Here is a 16,699-nt window from a genome sequence, read left to right on the forward strand (position 1 = left end):
ATTCATTTATTTGAAAAATTTGAAGATATAAATAGCAATATATAAATTCTCATTCAAGACAAAAGCTTAAAACTCCAGATATCTAAGAATAAATAAACGTTTCCATGAAATACTCAGATTAACGTTAATTTTAATATTTATTAAAATTTCACTTTATCAAAGATCTTATTGTATAGTCCTAGATTTCATTTAGCATTCAGCTAGCTTCTATTTGTTTTCAGTCTCAAGTTTTTGAAAAAAAAGAAATATCTTTGTGTAAATACAGTTTCAAACACAAAATCTCATCTTTAAGTTAAGGCCTATCTTGATTTCGATAGGAACGAAATGATAAATATAATAATATACATTTACTTTTTATAATATGCAAACACAGTTTCTCATACTTTGTGTAGCTATGCTTGTTGCAACTGCTTGATGTTGTAGATATATAGATATATACTTTTTAATATATCATAAATACTTCTGCAGCCTATGTATCATCAACAACAGATGTTTTCTTAAATGTGATTTGTTCACATCTAATAATATAACTTTAATGTTGTTGGAATAGTATTTTTGTAAGCATTTCGTATTTTACAGGTCTATTTGAGCCGAACGTTTCTTGTTAGCCTCAGTTTTATTTTTTCCGCAAATGCGTTTTACTTTAGAATTGCTTTATTTGGTTCTTGGTGACTATGACTATTTCAGGTGGCGTATTGTAGGTAAAAAGTATAATATGTGTGTATATATAGATCTATTTTATAAAACTCTTAACGGGTAAGGTATGTATGTATATTCGACTGTCAATGGCTCAAAACTGCTGCACATATTTAGATTAAACTTTCATCAATATCTTCACTCAAATCTCAGGGTGTACGAAAAATTTGATTAATGGAAAAACTTTATTTATTTACATATTTCTTTTTAAACTGTTCAATATAAAGGACGAAAAATTTAGTATATGACTGCTTCTTGGGAGTTTGTATATACGAAGTATTCCGGGTAATAAGAGCGAACTAACGTTACGTGCAATCTGAACGAATGTTCGGAAATTACATTTGAGTTGTTCGAGTAGTAATACCACATTGCTCTGTAGCAGCCAGTTCTTGTGCCTATATGTAAAGTTACTCCTTTTTCAAGAAAATACATTTTCAATATAAAATGCATTTAAGTTCGCCCTTATTACTCGGAACACCTTATGTAATCCGCTTGAACGAATTTAACACTGTGTATGCAGGAAGACAAGAGAATCTTAGTTTGAACCATTAGATTACGGGGCGAACGTATCACGTTGATTTTCATGAATTGTAGAAATTCTATTCGAACGGAGGTGGGGTCGTTTAAAAAGGGCCATGAAATTTAGTTCATAAGGATTCTTTTTAATACGCAGAATAAGAGGGTTTTTCTATTATTTTTTGCACGAATTTTTAAAATTCCATCTCAAAGAGATCTGAAGGAGAAATTAAAATATTAGATACTTCTTTTAAACAATTAGTCATTAAAGTCACGAAATTTGGTATATATTGTCTTCATACAAACATGATTCGACTTTCTCCTTTACAAGAATGAGTTCTGGTAATTTCATTCCGACGAGATGGGGGAAGGAGTGTAGGTTTTAAATGTTTCTTCCATACCGTTGGACATTAAATCAGAAACTTGATATGGAAACTTATTCATAAATTGAATACGAACATTTCATTCATATGTTCTATTTTTGAAAATTAAAAAATGAATAAATAATAATGGGCGATAAATAACAATAATAATGAGCCTTACGCATACTACACATCCATTATATCCATTCATTATATAAATCTATATGGCTTAAGATCAAACTTAAATCCAAAATAACATGCTTTAACGTATAATTTAAAAAGGGAAGTAGTATAGTGAGAAGATAAAAGGAAGACTGTTATAAATTAGACAAGTCCAAATTTAGTTCTAAATTTGACATAATTTTTGACTGATTACTAAATGACAAACAATAATTACCCTAGGCGATCGATTCAAAATAATGAATATAACAATATAACGAAGCTGCATGCAAAAGATGGTCCTAGGAACACACACTGATGTACAAATCTTATATAAACCCAAGAATAATAACGGTTTATTTACTGAAATAGAGAATATTGGTTATCTACTAATAGATCGTATGGCCTTAATATGATCGATTCTACTGTAATAAGTAGTGTTTTTATATATTCCATATAATTTTCAGAGAAATTTATAATTCAATAAAAAAATAGATTTTTGATATTTCATTCCTGTTCTTTCTTTCTTTCTTTATTATTTGACCAGTGCCGGATCTATAAGCCACAAGACCCCGCGGTGCGGGGGGCCCGGACCCTAAGGGGTCCAAGAGATTTCAAAACTCCCCCTGCACCGTGCTTGTAAATACTAATTAGAGGGTAAGGGAGGAAAAAAGGATCGTCACAAAAGTGCATTTTTCGAGAAAACTGCGTTTTAATATAGGAAACCGTGTAAAAAAGAATAGGGTTAGTCAAATCTTTTGCCTTTTTTACAGGGACATTTCTACATCTACGCATGCATAGCATATACACTGAAATAGCACCAAGAGTAACCAACAAGTAGGACAAAGCACCCGATAAAGCACACACATGGACATTCGTTGTTTTTCCCCTTACCCTTCAATTTTTAAAACAATTAAAAAAGAGTGCTAGTTCACAATAGTTTAATTACTTGAAGTAATAAGCTATTAGGACTTACAACGACGCACGAGATGTCTCTTACTTTCTCCCAAAGGCCAGATCAAGTATCTCAGCCATGATAATCAAAATCAAATTATCCATTGCCGGTCTTCAAACTTAGAAGCAAATTTGTTGAAGGAAACTAAAAGAGCGCCATTTTTCTCGTTATTCATTGATGCGACTCAAGATTTATCAAAGAAAGGTCAAATGAGTTTCATTATTCGCTATGTAAATTTTACAGAAGTAAACGATAGTTAGAAAACCAAGTTTCTAGACAGTGAGATTGAAGAAGTGTTTTTAGGATTTTTACATGTAAGAAATCAATCTGCATACAGACTTGCAGTTCTAGTGTTCAGTCATTTGGAGAAATTGGGATTGTCTGTGGAAAAATGCAAAGAGCAGGGATATGATGGCGCTCTGTGATGATTGGTGCTTACTCAGATGTTCAAGAGAGACTTCAAGAAATTGAGGAACGAGCTATATGTATTCACTACGCGGTACATAACCTAAATCTTGTCATTAATGATGCAGTCAAAGGTGTAAAAGAAGTTGCCAGTTACTTCACAACGCTTCAGGATTTGTATATATTTTTTGGACAAAGTATAAATAGGAGAGATATTCTGTCATCATTGACAAAAGAATCAGATGTCACTTTGAAAAAACTCAATCCAATCAAATGGGCCTCACGGTATCAGTCCATTGTAGCTATCAGGTTGAGGTATACTGATGTAATGAAAACTCTCCGAAAACTTTCACTGAGAAGTAAGAAGGCTAACGAGGTATCAGAAGCAGAGTGATTGGCAAAAGTCGTAGATTCCTTCGATTTTGTGTTTCTGACTGTGGTGCTGTCAAAAATATTTTCACAACTGAACATCGCATCGCAACTTCACCAAACTAAACAAATTGACCTTGAGAATGCTTTACGCATTCTTCAAGAGAGCCTAGAGGAATTGAAGAAAATGAGAGAAGAATATCGTCAAATAAAACGAACGCTATTGCTGCGAAGTGGAAAGTCAATCCTGTGTTCTTAAAAAAAAAAAGGGATATTGAAAAAAAACACTTCGATGAACGGGTACATCATCAGTTTACGGACACAGTTAATGTTTACAATAGACTTCTAGATATCGCGTACAATGAAATAGAGAACAGCTTTACATCGTTACATACAATTCTTGATGAATTTTCAATCATATTCCCGATAGTACTTGTGAACCCTTCAGACAAAGCAATTTTAGTTAAGGTTGAAAAACTACAAAAGAAGTACCAGCAAAACATTGGCCCGTCGCTACCATTGGAATTAATTTCCCTTCGCACTGGACTTACAAACCATATTTCAAAGATCAACACTGTTCTTGAATTGGCGGTATTACTATACGTAGAGTTTAATATTATTACCCCAAGTTAACCTGAAGTTTTCACTACTCTTGTTTTATTCCTAACTTTACCCGTGACTATGGCTTCCACTGAAAGGTCATTCTCAATTTTAAAGAGAATCAAGTGCTATGTAAGATGTTCAATGACACAGGAGAGAACGAGCGACTTGGGAATTTTGGCAATCAACCATGAGAGGGCTTCGACCATTGTAAAGAGAGATCTTATATGGTAGTTTGGGGAGATGAAGTTGAGAAGGAATAATTTTTTTCTAAAACGTAAATATTTGAATCTCTTTTCCGTAGCAAATAGAACGTTAAGAATATTCCATTAAAATGTACTATTAAAAAAGTATTGAAAATAGAGGAGCCCTCTCAAATATTCTTGCGTGGGGGCCCGAAATTTCTAGATCCGGTACTGTATTTGACTGATGTTTCAAACGTACTGACTGCGTTTATCCGACTTTAAAAAGAAAGCAATAATAATAATTAATAAAAACAATTAATATAAATTTGAATCAAACTGTAACTTGTCACAATATTTAATTATTAATTGTAGAAATATAAAATTATAAGAATATAATTTTAAAATTATACCACAATAATTGTACAAGTCTTTGAAGTAGTATGGCATAGTCCACATCAATTCAGGTAGGGGGACTACCTTCATAGTCTCAGATCGTATTGAATTTGATAGATGATAAAATTAAGGATAAAGTAAAAAATGTACCGTACATTTTTTGTCCAAAAAAAATCTGCCCCGAGATACAGGCCGCCAAAGATGGCGCCTCGGAGCAGAGTATTATTATTATTATTATATAGATTGACTTATGCTTTTAAATTCATAATGAATTTCTAAGGAGAAGAATGTTTTGGTGAGCCATTGTATATATTTCTCCCATACATGTCCAGAATAAACTGTATTGTGTGTAACAAAGAGTTTTTAAAGAATATTAGTGGTTGTAGTAAATGTATAAAATTAAAAGTTATATCACTTAATCCACACTTTTTTTATAAAATATAGTAACATCGATAGATAAAATATAGTATCTTTTATATAATGGTAGATGTAAAGATTTTTCATAATTTTTTCTTCTCTCTTTTTTATTTTAATTTTTGTTTGTTTAATTTTATTTTTATGAAGGAATCTGCTTTAATATAATTAAATAAGAAGCACACAGATTTCAGCTTGCCAGATAAAGCGACATACAAACTTTGCATGGTAAGCAAAAAACAATCCACTGAAACAAGAACTAATACGAAAATCAGTTCCAAAGAAAAATAGTTTTAAACTTGAAACAACCGAGTACATTTCTCTGAGTTTGCACATAATTAACCATCTATTTTCACGCAATATCCATAACATATCTCCTAGTTAAATAACATATATGCCTTTCGTGTATAATTTACAGCCTCGCTTTTCTGTGGTCAACTATCGCTAATAGCCAATTACGTAAACATTTAACTAGAGCCACATCAGCATTACAATATTGAAGTAATTAGCGTTTGTATTCAAAGTTATACGCAACATACATATCACATCATTACAGTTATAGTTTATATAAATACAGATATTATTTAACAGAAAATGTGCCACTCATTTTGTCATATTATCATTGGAGGAAATGTAGGAATTATAGGCTAATACATGAAAATTATACAAGTACAGTACTAGTGGGCTGAGCAACGAATTTCGTATACCTTTACTTTATGGTTTGCATGTCATCGCTTATAACTAGATAATTTGAAAATAATAATGTACAAATACTGTACAATGATAGTAAACATTGATAAATAAGTTTATGAATAAAGACTGTTTGTTTTTGTGTTCTTAAGGGATAAAAATCCAAAAACATTTACTAGTTTAACATTAAAATGCTTGAAGGTTTACTAGCGAGAAATTAATCAATAAATTGTAAACCATCATACTAGATGGCACAAGTGCGCATTTCAACACTGGGATTCTTTTAATACTTTTTTACACTGCTAACTGGCTACAAACATAAAAAATATGTGAAATTTTGCTGTGAACAGTTAGTTGTTAAGCTTCAAGTAAAGAGGTGTACCATCACCTATTTAGAGGAAGGGTTTCTTCCTACCGAGAAGTGGGTAAGCATCTCCAGAAACTTTTGATAGATTATCTCTAGTACCTAATAGTACATTCACTTACGCAATTGACTGTTTCAAACTTGTTCAGATCAGTTGTGCAAACTTTGAATGCGAATTACATCCAAATTTCGTCAGAGATTAGTACAATATCATAGGAAAGTACTATAAAGTGTTAGCATTTTAAGAACATCTGCGTGTGTTCAATTGATATATTATTATTTTGTAGAAAAACTGTTACTTATTTGTGAGAGTATGTAATGTAATTTAGTCAGCTAATGTGAGTAAATGGAAGAAATCGACATACTCAGCATCCAGATACACACTATCTTTCTTTAGAATTTATCGGCCGCGTATAGATTAATAATCAGACTTATTGCTACGCAATCTAAAAGTACCACTTTCAAATCCGGAGGCACACCATCAAAGTTGACATTCCCGGGAATTTTCCTCTCACCCAAGTGAACTCCTAGAAAAATACCTTTTAAATGTACTATATGTCTTGGCCAGTGTTCTTTCACTTCTTTTCCTACCACGTTGTTGTAATTGTTAAGAATTCCAGTGAAAATTGATCTCATAGGCTGCACCTGGAAGTTCTTGAATGCAATGTGCATAAAACTCTTTACAGCACGTAATTGTGATGTACTGTATGTAAGATTGTTATACATATTAAAGCTCAAAAGAACCGTATTATACTTTCTAATATTCCTTCCTTATCTTGTAAAATGTCCCATTGTTTCGGATTAAGCTCTATACATAAAATATAAGCATAACTACAGCCTTCATAAAGTTTATGTAGCTAAGAATTTATAGAACACCAATGTCATTTTTATTTTTAGCCCCATCCCCCTTTTTTACGCGAAATTATAATTTTTGATTGAAAAGGACAAGGAGTTTATTAGGGTTGCCAGATTTTTTAGAGAAAAAAAGGAAAATTTTTATTAAAAAATGGGAAAATATGTGATATTTAGAATTTAGAAATAACAAACATTATTAGAATAATTTATTTGAAAGCTGAGCTAATTTCATTAAAAATAATTTGCAACACAAAACAACAAAAAAATACATTACACAAATAGTTTTTGCTTTTTTATTATATTTTAACGAAGACTGTACATCTATTAACACTCCCATATCCTCTTTTTAATACATTCAGAAAACTCCTTGCAGGGCATATCGAAATTCACCACTACTTGAAAATCTGTTTTCATTAGTTCAGAGTAGTTTCTGTTTCTGAAATCAATCTGTTACGATCGATCAAAACTGCGATATGAGCCAGATAACGTTTACAGACGAAGACTAAAATTCTCAAAGTAAACTATTAAAGTTGGGGAGCCGGTTAGATAGGAAATGTGAAGGCAGCTTGTTGCATTTTCCCTCTGAATAATTGGATTCTTGTATTAACTGTGAGAAGAGTCAATTCCCATAATACTTTTCCGCAGTAATTTATTTTAAAAAAAAAGTTTATAAAGTGACTAAGACTACCATTTCTGTGATTTATGTAAAAAAAAACGGATGAAATCGTTTTATGAGAAAAATAAAAAAACATGTATCGTAAAATATGTCAGAAAACCGTGGAACTTATGGAACAAATCATAAGATCTGTCAACCTAGAATCGTCTTTAGTCATTTCCTACTTTACGTGTTTTCTTTTTTTAATATTTAAATATTCTCTTGTTAGTAAAAAAAATAAGAACATTTAAAGTAGTTTTAATATGTTTAAATAATGTTATTTAAATCCAATAATAGCTTTATTTGTAAATTCAGATTTAATGTAGGTTATACAAACTTTAAGACAGGAAAATGTGAGCTACATTTATATCTATAATAGTAATTTGAAAACTAAATAAGCTTAACTCACGATCGTAATAATAATAATAATAATAATAATAATAATAATAATAATAATAATAATACCACCTTTTGAGTTTACGTTCCATTGTTCTGTTCTTTTGAGCAAAAGGAGACTATAAGAAATGAATGATGATGAAACAAGTTATAAACAGGTCTTCCAATAATCAGCAGCCTAATGCTTTTGCCCACTAGACGATATCAACCAATTTGTTAAAAGCTGCACTTACCTTATGTACGTTATCGAAGTTCATATAAATAGTTGCATTTTTTTTTTTTTTTTTTTTTTTTTTTTTTTTTTTTTTTTTTTGTTAATGTACTTTGTAAATTCAGTATACTGCATATATGTAAATATTCATACTCGTCGTATCTAAACAAGGGAGTTTTGTTTTGCATTGAAATTTCGGTAGACTTCAAAACTATGGAGGAGTCAGTGTTGAAGCCGGAAACCGTAGATCTAATACTTCTCTGGTAGCAATAAAGGAATAAAATCAGAGCTGGAACTTATTCTTGGGACGCTAGATCCATATCAGAAATGATTTCTCACTATCACAGTGTTTACTCCATAGAAATCAATATTGAAACCGGAAGTTGTTCTACTTCTGGCTTCAATAGAAGCATAATAGTATAATAGAATTATATATAATATTCTTCGCATTCACAGAATTCTTTCGCATCCATGAACTCAGATCCATATAACCGTTTGTTTCCTCATCCTACAGTTTTCTCTGTATGAGAATCAATATTGAAACCGGAAGTGGTAGATTTCTACCGTTTCCGGTTTTAGTAGCTAGTTGATCACATACTATGCGATGATACGGAAAAACAAAACAAAAAACTTTGGCAAAGAAAGTCTCGAAAATTTTCTTTAGCATTTTTAAAATTAGTTTTTGATCAAGAACTCATACGATTACGCTTTCTGTTTTCAAACCAATAAATGTAATAATGCTCTGGGTACTTTATTTTGTGAATTGAGTTTTTTCTTTAATTCACTAAGTTGATATTGGCAACCAATTTTATACTTCACAGAACCTGACTGCAAAAGTACAGATAAAGTATTCAAAATGAACAGGTTTAAGATAATTTCAAGAAAGAATATTGCTACAAGTAAATATAGAGAGAACGTGATAAATTATTTTGGGAAAACTCAACTAATGTCATTTTTCTTAATAAAATAAAAAGTGAGCCAGTTTACAATGGACTTCACTGAAAGTGGATGCACTTCTACCTAACCCTGTTTAAATTCTGTAAGTTGACTTTGTACTTAGGAACAAAAATTTAAGGAAAAAATAGCTATCAAAAGGAGAAATCAGAAACGTAAATTTCCCATTAATTTTAAGATCAAAGTGGCGATCTTTAAACAAAGGAAAAATCAATGGATTTCAAATAATGCCATTAATTTCTACATTCTACGAAGGAAACAGATAAAGAATGATTATTAATGTGCATTAATAGTGCAGAAATGGTCTTTTAAAACGTAAACAATAAGAAATATGAAGAATGGAATTTCTGTAAACGTGAAAAAAATTATTTTTTCAGTTCCCGAACAAAAAATAATATACTTAAGACGGCATATTTTGGACAAAAAAGTTTGTAATTACTCCGAACTAGCGAATGTATACCCTCACATTAGCTCAATTAATGTAAATACGGATTCTTAAGTTTTCATACAACTTTCATTGATTACTTTGACGTCCTTTTCAACATGGACGCTGGCAGGTAAGAATAAACCTCAAGAACCAGTCATGTGAATAAGATGAACAGTCGAAATATAAAAGAGGCATATTTCTTAAGCTGTATTACTTATATTTAGAAATTTCGATGCCAATATTGTGCATTGTTGACTTTTAAATATTAATATTTTTGTGTTCTCGTTACAGCCGCCTCTGTCCATTCCCCACCCTACAGCCGCCCTAACTTCTATCCATGCTTCTCTGCCCCATCTCCTTCCTTCTCCTGCTTTAGCTTCTCCCGTTGGATCTTCTTCGTCCCAGCCAGGAATGACCAACGCTCCATGCTCTACGCTGTTCGTAGCTAATCTGGGCCAATTTGTGTCTGAGCATGAGCTGAAGGAGATTTTTAGCAGGTGGGTATTCTTAGTGTTATATCTAACTTCATAAGCTGCAATATTTTCATTGATAGTTTGCTAGTAATATAATTTACTATCATCAGTAGGGAGAAAATATTAGGTCAAGGAAAGAAGTATGTTGTGAATTCACCTTACTATATTATTGTGCGGATTACATTTTTTTTTTTTAAATATGTCTAATTTACAAAAGGGTAAGGAAAAACTAATTTTGATTTTTAAGATTAGTAGTTCATTATTATAATAATGGATAGTATTATCCAAAAGTATAAAGTAGATGTCAGAAAGTTGGCAGATCAGTACAGCTTTATATTAATGTGTGGTTTTCTTTTAGTTACATGTTTTGTGTCACCTAATAGTAGGCAAATCATTTACATAGCACTTAACGCTAGAATTTTTAGATGCACAGCGCTGTACATATTAAATCACACCTGTATCCCCTGCTCCTAATCAGAACCTATGTTTTCATGTTGTTGATTGCCACTACTACTACTACTACTATTTACGCTTTTTTGTAAGTACAAACAGATCTTAACAACATACTAATTATATTCCTGATTGAATGTTCTTCGTTAATTTATAAGAAAAAAAAATATATTTCTCAGAAGTATTCGTTCCAATTTTCTATTTTAAATATTATTTCTAGAACAAATTAGAGTACTGATTTCACAAAGTGACTTACTTAAAATGTATATAATAAATCTTAAAAGCTATGTAAGATTTGTGTATATTATGCAAGATTATTCTTACTGCATTTGCCTTCATAGCAAGTCGTAGGTTTCATGGGTTGAGAAGTATCGGATAGTCTACCTAAGTAGTGTTAATGCGGGGCACGTGGCTCACTGGTAGAGCGCTTACCTCTGGTGCATGGGTCCTTGATAGGATTCCCGGCCAAGTAAGTTTGGTGGACAACATCGTGTTTGTGGTTTTCTCGGGGTGCTCCCGTTTCCTCCAACTTTCTCATTCCACCCATTCTTTCATCATTCACTTGTTTTAATTATCGTCTTTCTGAGCCTAACAGGCATAATCGTGGGACGTTAAACTGAAAGATTCCATTCTAGGTTACTGTCATGAATCGAAATTTATCGTTTAGCCACGTTAAATTTTACTGCCTGATATAACTTAGTTAAAATCAGAACAAAATAAGGTTTAAAACACGAAATGAGTTCAGAAATATTTATACGATAATATACGTATTTGTCGGACTTCTTGATTTTGGATGGAAAGCACAAGAAACCTTATCGTTGGACTGTTGGAAGACAAAATCTCGGTCTCTTGCTGATTGAATAGGTGTTTTATCACTGAGCTACAGTTAACAGTATAACTAGAATGATACCTATCCTTAAACAGATAGTTGGACTGAATGTTTTTCTACTTAAAAGCAATCTATTTACAATACTTACTTTTCTACTTACAATATTATGAGAAACGATTTTGTTTCGTTTCAGATTTTATTTAATTTTATAATCTATGCTTACACCTTCTGTTAGCTGTGAAGGCGGTTAAAAATGTGAATGATTCTTGATACAGAAATTAATATTTAAAAAAAAACTATTACTTTCAAGAGGCTCAAAGAAAACACTTAGTTCGTCAGCAAGCTTTAAACTTAGAACTTCTCTCTTTACAGACTAAATATTCTTCACTTGATTGTTTGTAATATCACAATTTCATTTATTTTATTACTTACTTTAATGAGAACGTAGTACTAACACTCAGTTCTAATGATTTAAGCAATTAAAAAGAAATAATAATGAAAGAAAAGAAATCTGTACACGATCTTTGTGAAATCTGTATACAAATCAGAATGAATATGATACACTTAAAATCCTTGTAAAATATAAAATATACACTTGATATCTAACCAACAAGAGCAATTTACCATTGAGTCATCAGTTCCGCTCTTATGTATAGGTACGATTGGAAAATGGACAAAAAATTGAATTGAGGTAGTCAACAGAAGTTTATAAATAATTACATAGAAATTTGAACATCGAATTCAAAATTGCAAGTGTTCTAACGTATTAATGATTATAAGTTGACCATACAATTTTGTAATTCATGAAAACTTCTTTACAAATTAGCGGGAAAAACTTTCCCATAATTCAACTGGCGGATATTTCACCGGCCTTCTAGAAATATTGCTGTTATTTTGATTAAGACCGATGACCGGTACAAACTTCTTACCAGCCCCTTTATGACCTGTATTTTGAAATCTGTAATCAAAAATAAAACATCGAACACCAGAAATGTTTCAACAGTTACTATTGTACAATGAAATCCGTTAAATGCATTAACACTTCAACTTGTTCTTCTTCTGTAACTTCCGAACAAATTTATCGATTTGAGTGTACAAATTTCGGTAAACTACTGAGAATTGCGTTCTCTCTACGTTAGTAAAGATGTACTGGATTCCATCGATTAGTTTCGAAGTTACAGGTAAAAGAAAATATTTGAGATATTTCCAAAGCTTCAACATACGTAAAATGTGTGCATCTTTACATTTTGATAAATTAAAAGAAACAATCCAGAATGTTCCATGATTTAAAAAACCATAAAATGTATGTCACTTGTTTTCTCTCTTGCGAATATTAACCGTTCAAGGATATTTTTCTTTTTTCAGCAATAGTATGGAAAGGTAGTAGTTAACCTTTGTGGTATGTTTGTTGTATACAATCATAGCAGTCTAGGGGGAGAGGGGAGCATATTTCGGTTATGATTATCCAGACACTTTTTTTTTGTGTTATATGAGAAATTGGTTAAATTAACTTTTTCTTTCTTTTTTCAACGACCCAGTGGTAATCATTGCTGTTAAGTTTTGTCCAATATTATATTGGTTTCTTGTAGTTGAAACATTAAAAGATGTAACATTTTTTCCAAGTGTACCAACTGAAAGACAAAAAGTGGGAAGCTAAATCTAATTATCTCATTTTTATGAAGACTATACAAAGTGCTGACTTCGGGTACTAAACTCTCAATGAGAGAAAGAAAAGAAAGAAATAAAGAAACAAGGAATATCTCAAAATTTAACGAAGTTTTCTGCTTTGCAATAAGCATTTCATTAGTACTTCTCAGATTATTTTTTGCTGAATGGCCTTTTGTTTCTGCTAATTACACTTATATTTCATTATTGGATATTGTTAATTGGAGCCCATGAAAAGAAGTGTTTATAACAATTTTGTTAATTAAATATTTTTCCCCCTTACTGATGTTCAAGAGATATATTCCTGGCATAATGGAAATATTTGACCAAAGTTGAAGTGTTGCGAAGTGGATGGTCAAGTAAGTTAATTAAGCAAGGCTTTTTATAACTTAATTGAACCTATTTGCTAGGTCAAAAATTTCAACAGCCCGCTGAAAAAATATCGCATGACTTGGTCTCAATAAATTAAGTAGAAAACAAATGAGTTTCGTTTCACAATCTAAAACTACTGTAGACTTCCAAAACTATACGAATTCGATGCTCAAACTTGAAGGAATACATGTGTAACTACTGATCGCAATAGATTAATAAGATCAAAGGTAGAACTTATTCTTACAGGTAGAGGTAGATCTAAGGTAGATATATCAAAAAAACATTACTCGCTATCGTTTTTACTGCTTTTGTTCTATGTTATAAAAGTTTAAACCAGAAGTCGTTAATTGGACCCGCTTCCGGTTTGAATAGAGGATTGTGGGAGAAGAAAGAACCTACTCTTGGGAGGCTGAATCAAGTGCAAAAAAAAAAAAAAAAACACATCTCGATATCTCTTACCATATTTGCTCTATGAAAATCAGTATTGAAACCAGAAGTAGTAGTAAATTTCAATCACTTCCGGTTTCGGTACCGTTGCAGGTTGTAATTGTATGTTCTTCTGACATCCTGAATCGATTGCAGAAATCCACATGTCGCTATCTTTTAGTTATTTTCTACTACGGCAATGGGTTGAAACCGTAAAAGTTTAATTTGAGCCACATATAATTTGAATAGAAAGTTAATGAAGAACATTGAACCTATTCTTGGAACAATGAATCAATTGCAAAAAAAAAAAAAAAAAAAAAAAAAAAAAAATCGCAAAAATCATCTCGATATTACTGACCGTGTTTGCTCTGTGGAAATCAACATTGAAGCCGAAAGTAATAGTAAATTTCAACCACTTTCGGTTTTTGTAGAGTATTGCGGATAGCCGTGGTATGTTGCCCTGAGAGACTGAGTCGTTTGCAAAGGAGAAAAAAAAATAAGTTTTCGTTGTCCCTTATCATTTTCGTTTGGAACCTATTTTTAGAATGCTGAATCGATTCAAAAAAAAGCGCTTCTCGATATCGTACAGTTTTTGCTGATACCTGTCGACAGATGGACGGACTGATATTGCCGTTCTATAAAATTTCCAATACTTTTGCATACCGTAGACCGTAAGTCTAACAAATGAGTTTCGTTTCACATTATGAAACTAAGGTAGGCTTCCAAGTATGACAATTCAATGCTCAAACTTGATTTAATACTTACGGGATAGGTTGTTAGAAAAAAAAATGAAAATTAAAAAAAGATCACGGATAAGGAAAATTATATTATGGAACAAAGAATGGAGAGGAAACGACAAATTTAATTGATAGTTGGGAATAAGAAAAAGAAAAAGAGAAAAATGCCAATTAACGTCTGAGGAAGATAACGTAACGTTATGGAAACTGTTACGAATTAATTTAATTTTAATAAAGAAGTACATATTCTGGTCAGAAAAAAATATTAGTTATTTAAGTAATAATTCCAGAGTCAACATGGGAGGAGTTACAACTATACATATTGTTTTCAATATACAGTAGCAATAAGATCAAAGATAAAACCTGTTCCTCAGACACTCATGCCATATTAAAAGGAGTATTTCTCGCTTCATATTTTACGTTATTTCATTTAAGATAAAGAATAATCTTTCATGTTATTTTTCCACGGTTCTATCTTAATGTAGAATTAGTATACGTAAACATATTTCAATTTCACTGTCAATTTCTTATAGCTTCTTTAAAATGTAGCCAAATAGTACTTTGTTCGTACAGGAGTTCGCATAAGACTTCCATAACAAAAAAAAAAAAAAAAAACGTATTTATTGATGAATTTTATTGAAAGTTCTTAATCACACTTTTGCATCGAACAATCTGGAAGTTAAAATACGCTAGTCTTCGAATAATATTGATATCGCTTTAAACAAACCAAAACATATATTTAAAAAAAAAGTTGCAACAGCCTTTAGGGAGAAAAACCTACCAGTTATCTTGTGGCACTCGTGTTTCTTGGATGATATGTGGTCAGCACATGGAATTCTATCGCCGTTAATGCTGGTTTTCTAGAGATTCCGCTATTTCTTTCTTTCAATTAGCTCCCCAATCATCCTCACAGTGCTTGGTGGAGGCTGCAATGCCAGCACCATCTGATAGGCACAAATGGTCACCCATCTTTTGTCTGACCAGACTAGACATTGCATGCCTTCACTGATCTTACGAAAAGCGATAGTTCAGTGTGGCTAGAACGTTAGTGTGGTATGAATATCCAAAAGTTATTTTGGTGGTTATAAATGGCCTTTTCCGTCGAATTTCGCATTATTATTTGGAAGAGTTTATTTTCTTTCTAACAGAAACATAACTTAGCACCTAAGTAAATTACAACTACATACACATGTTCAGAGCTACCGAAATATTGTAGGTTTGTATTATTTTGATCATTCACCGAGATTTTCATAAATTTATCAAAGTTTATCAATCGTTTAAAGAAATAGTTGCACACTTCTGAAAAGAAGGCTACATTTAGAAATATTTAAACCACTTATTTTCTTCAACTACAAAAAATGTATAGTTCTTTACTGATGTGCTTACCGTGGACAAACTTCCACTGTCATTCAAATTCTTTTTAAGGTTTTTTCCTTATTTGCAAAGCCCTTGAAAGTTCTGAAAATTCTTGTATTATTCTGACAAATATTGAGAGCATGAAAACTCATGAAACTTTTACTATGTCCTATTTTACTACTTTTCTCGTAATATGATCAAAATAACCGTTTAAAATGGAAACATAAAAATATAGTAGGAATTTCCGTTGTTCGAATAGGAAATTGGAATATATTGTTCTCAGTACATGTACTTAATAAGCAGGATATATCATTTCTTTTATTAGCAGTTTGATTACTCGTCTATTTCGATATTGGCACTTCGCACTGATTCGCTGAAATTCAAGGAAAATATACAATGTAATCTTCAAAATTAAACTTCCCCTAATAAATTTAGAATCTCCAATGACTTGGAAATTACCGAGTGAATTTCGTATGTCTTCTTCATCTTAAAAAGATGATGTGATTAAATTTGATTCGAGGGAATTTGTAATTTGATTGGTCAGTTCATTTAAAATTATGTAATTCATTTGTAAACATGGCTATTCAGGAAATTCATATTCGAGGTTATGTGTTACGTCAATTATTGCGAAGTCGATATCAAATCAAATTTTTAAATATAGAAACATAATGTATATAGTATATAAGTTGTGTCAATGATTATTATTTCATGTACATTTAAATAAAAATAAAATGTGATCGAAGCAAAGAATAATCTGTTTCTTATTATTTCGGCCATCTATCATT

At 31.5% G+C, this 16,699-nt stretch overlaps 1 protein-coding gene across 5 annotated transcripts in view; it reads left to right on the forward strand.

The window, feature by feature from the left end:
- Nucleotides 1-16,699, forward strand: part of cpo (RNA-binding protein) — a 150,107-nt gene that overhangs the window by 109,756 nt on the left and 23,652 nt on the right. For all 5 annotated transcript variants that reach the window (XR_014128023.1, XM_081736211.1, XM_081736214.1 and 2 more), the window contains exon 6: nucleotides 9,898-10,103. Coding sequence is in view for 4 of the 5 variants with exons in the window: in XM_081736211.1 (XP_081592337.1) it covers nucleotides 9,898-10,103 (206 nt within the window). In the remaining variant the exon portion in view is untranslated. The remainder of the gene's footprint in view (nucleotides 1-9,897; nucleotides 10,104-16,699) is intronic.

This window comes from Thermobia domestica, chromosome 13 (assembly GCF_964235325.1).
Source record: "Thermobia domestica chromosome 13, izTheDome1.hap1.1, whole genome shotgun sequence".
Taxonomy (NCBI): domain Eukaryota; kingdom Metazoa; phylum Arthropoda; class Insecta; order Zygentoma; family Lepismatidae; genus Thermobia; species Thermobia domestica.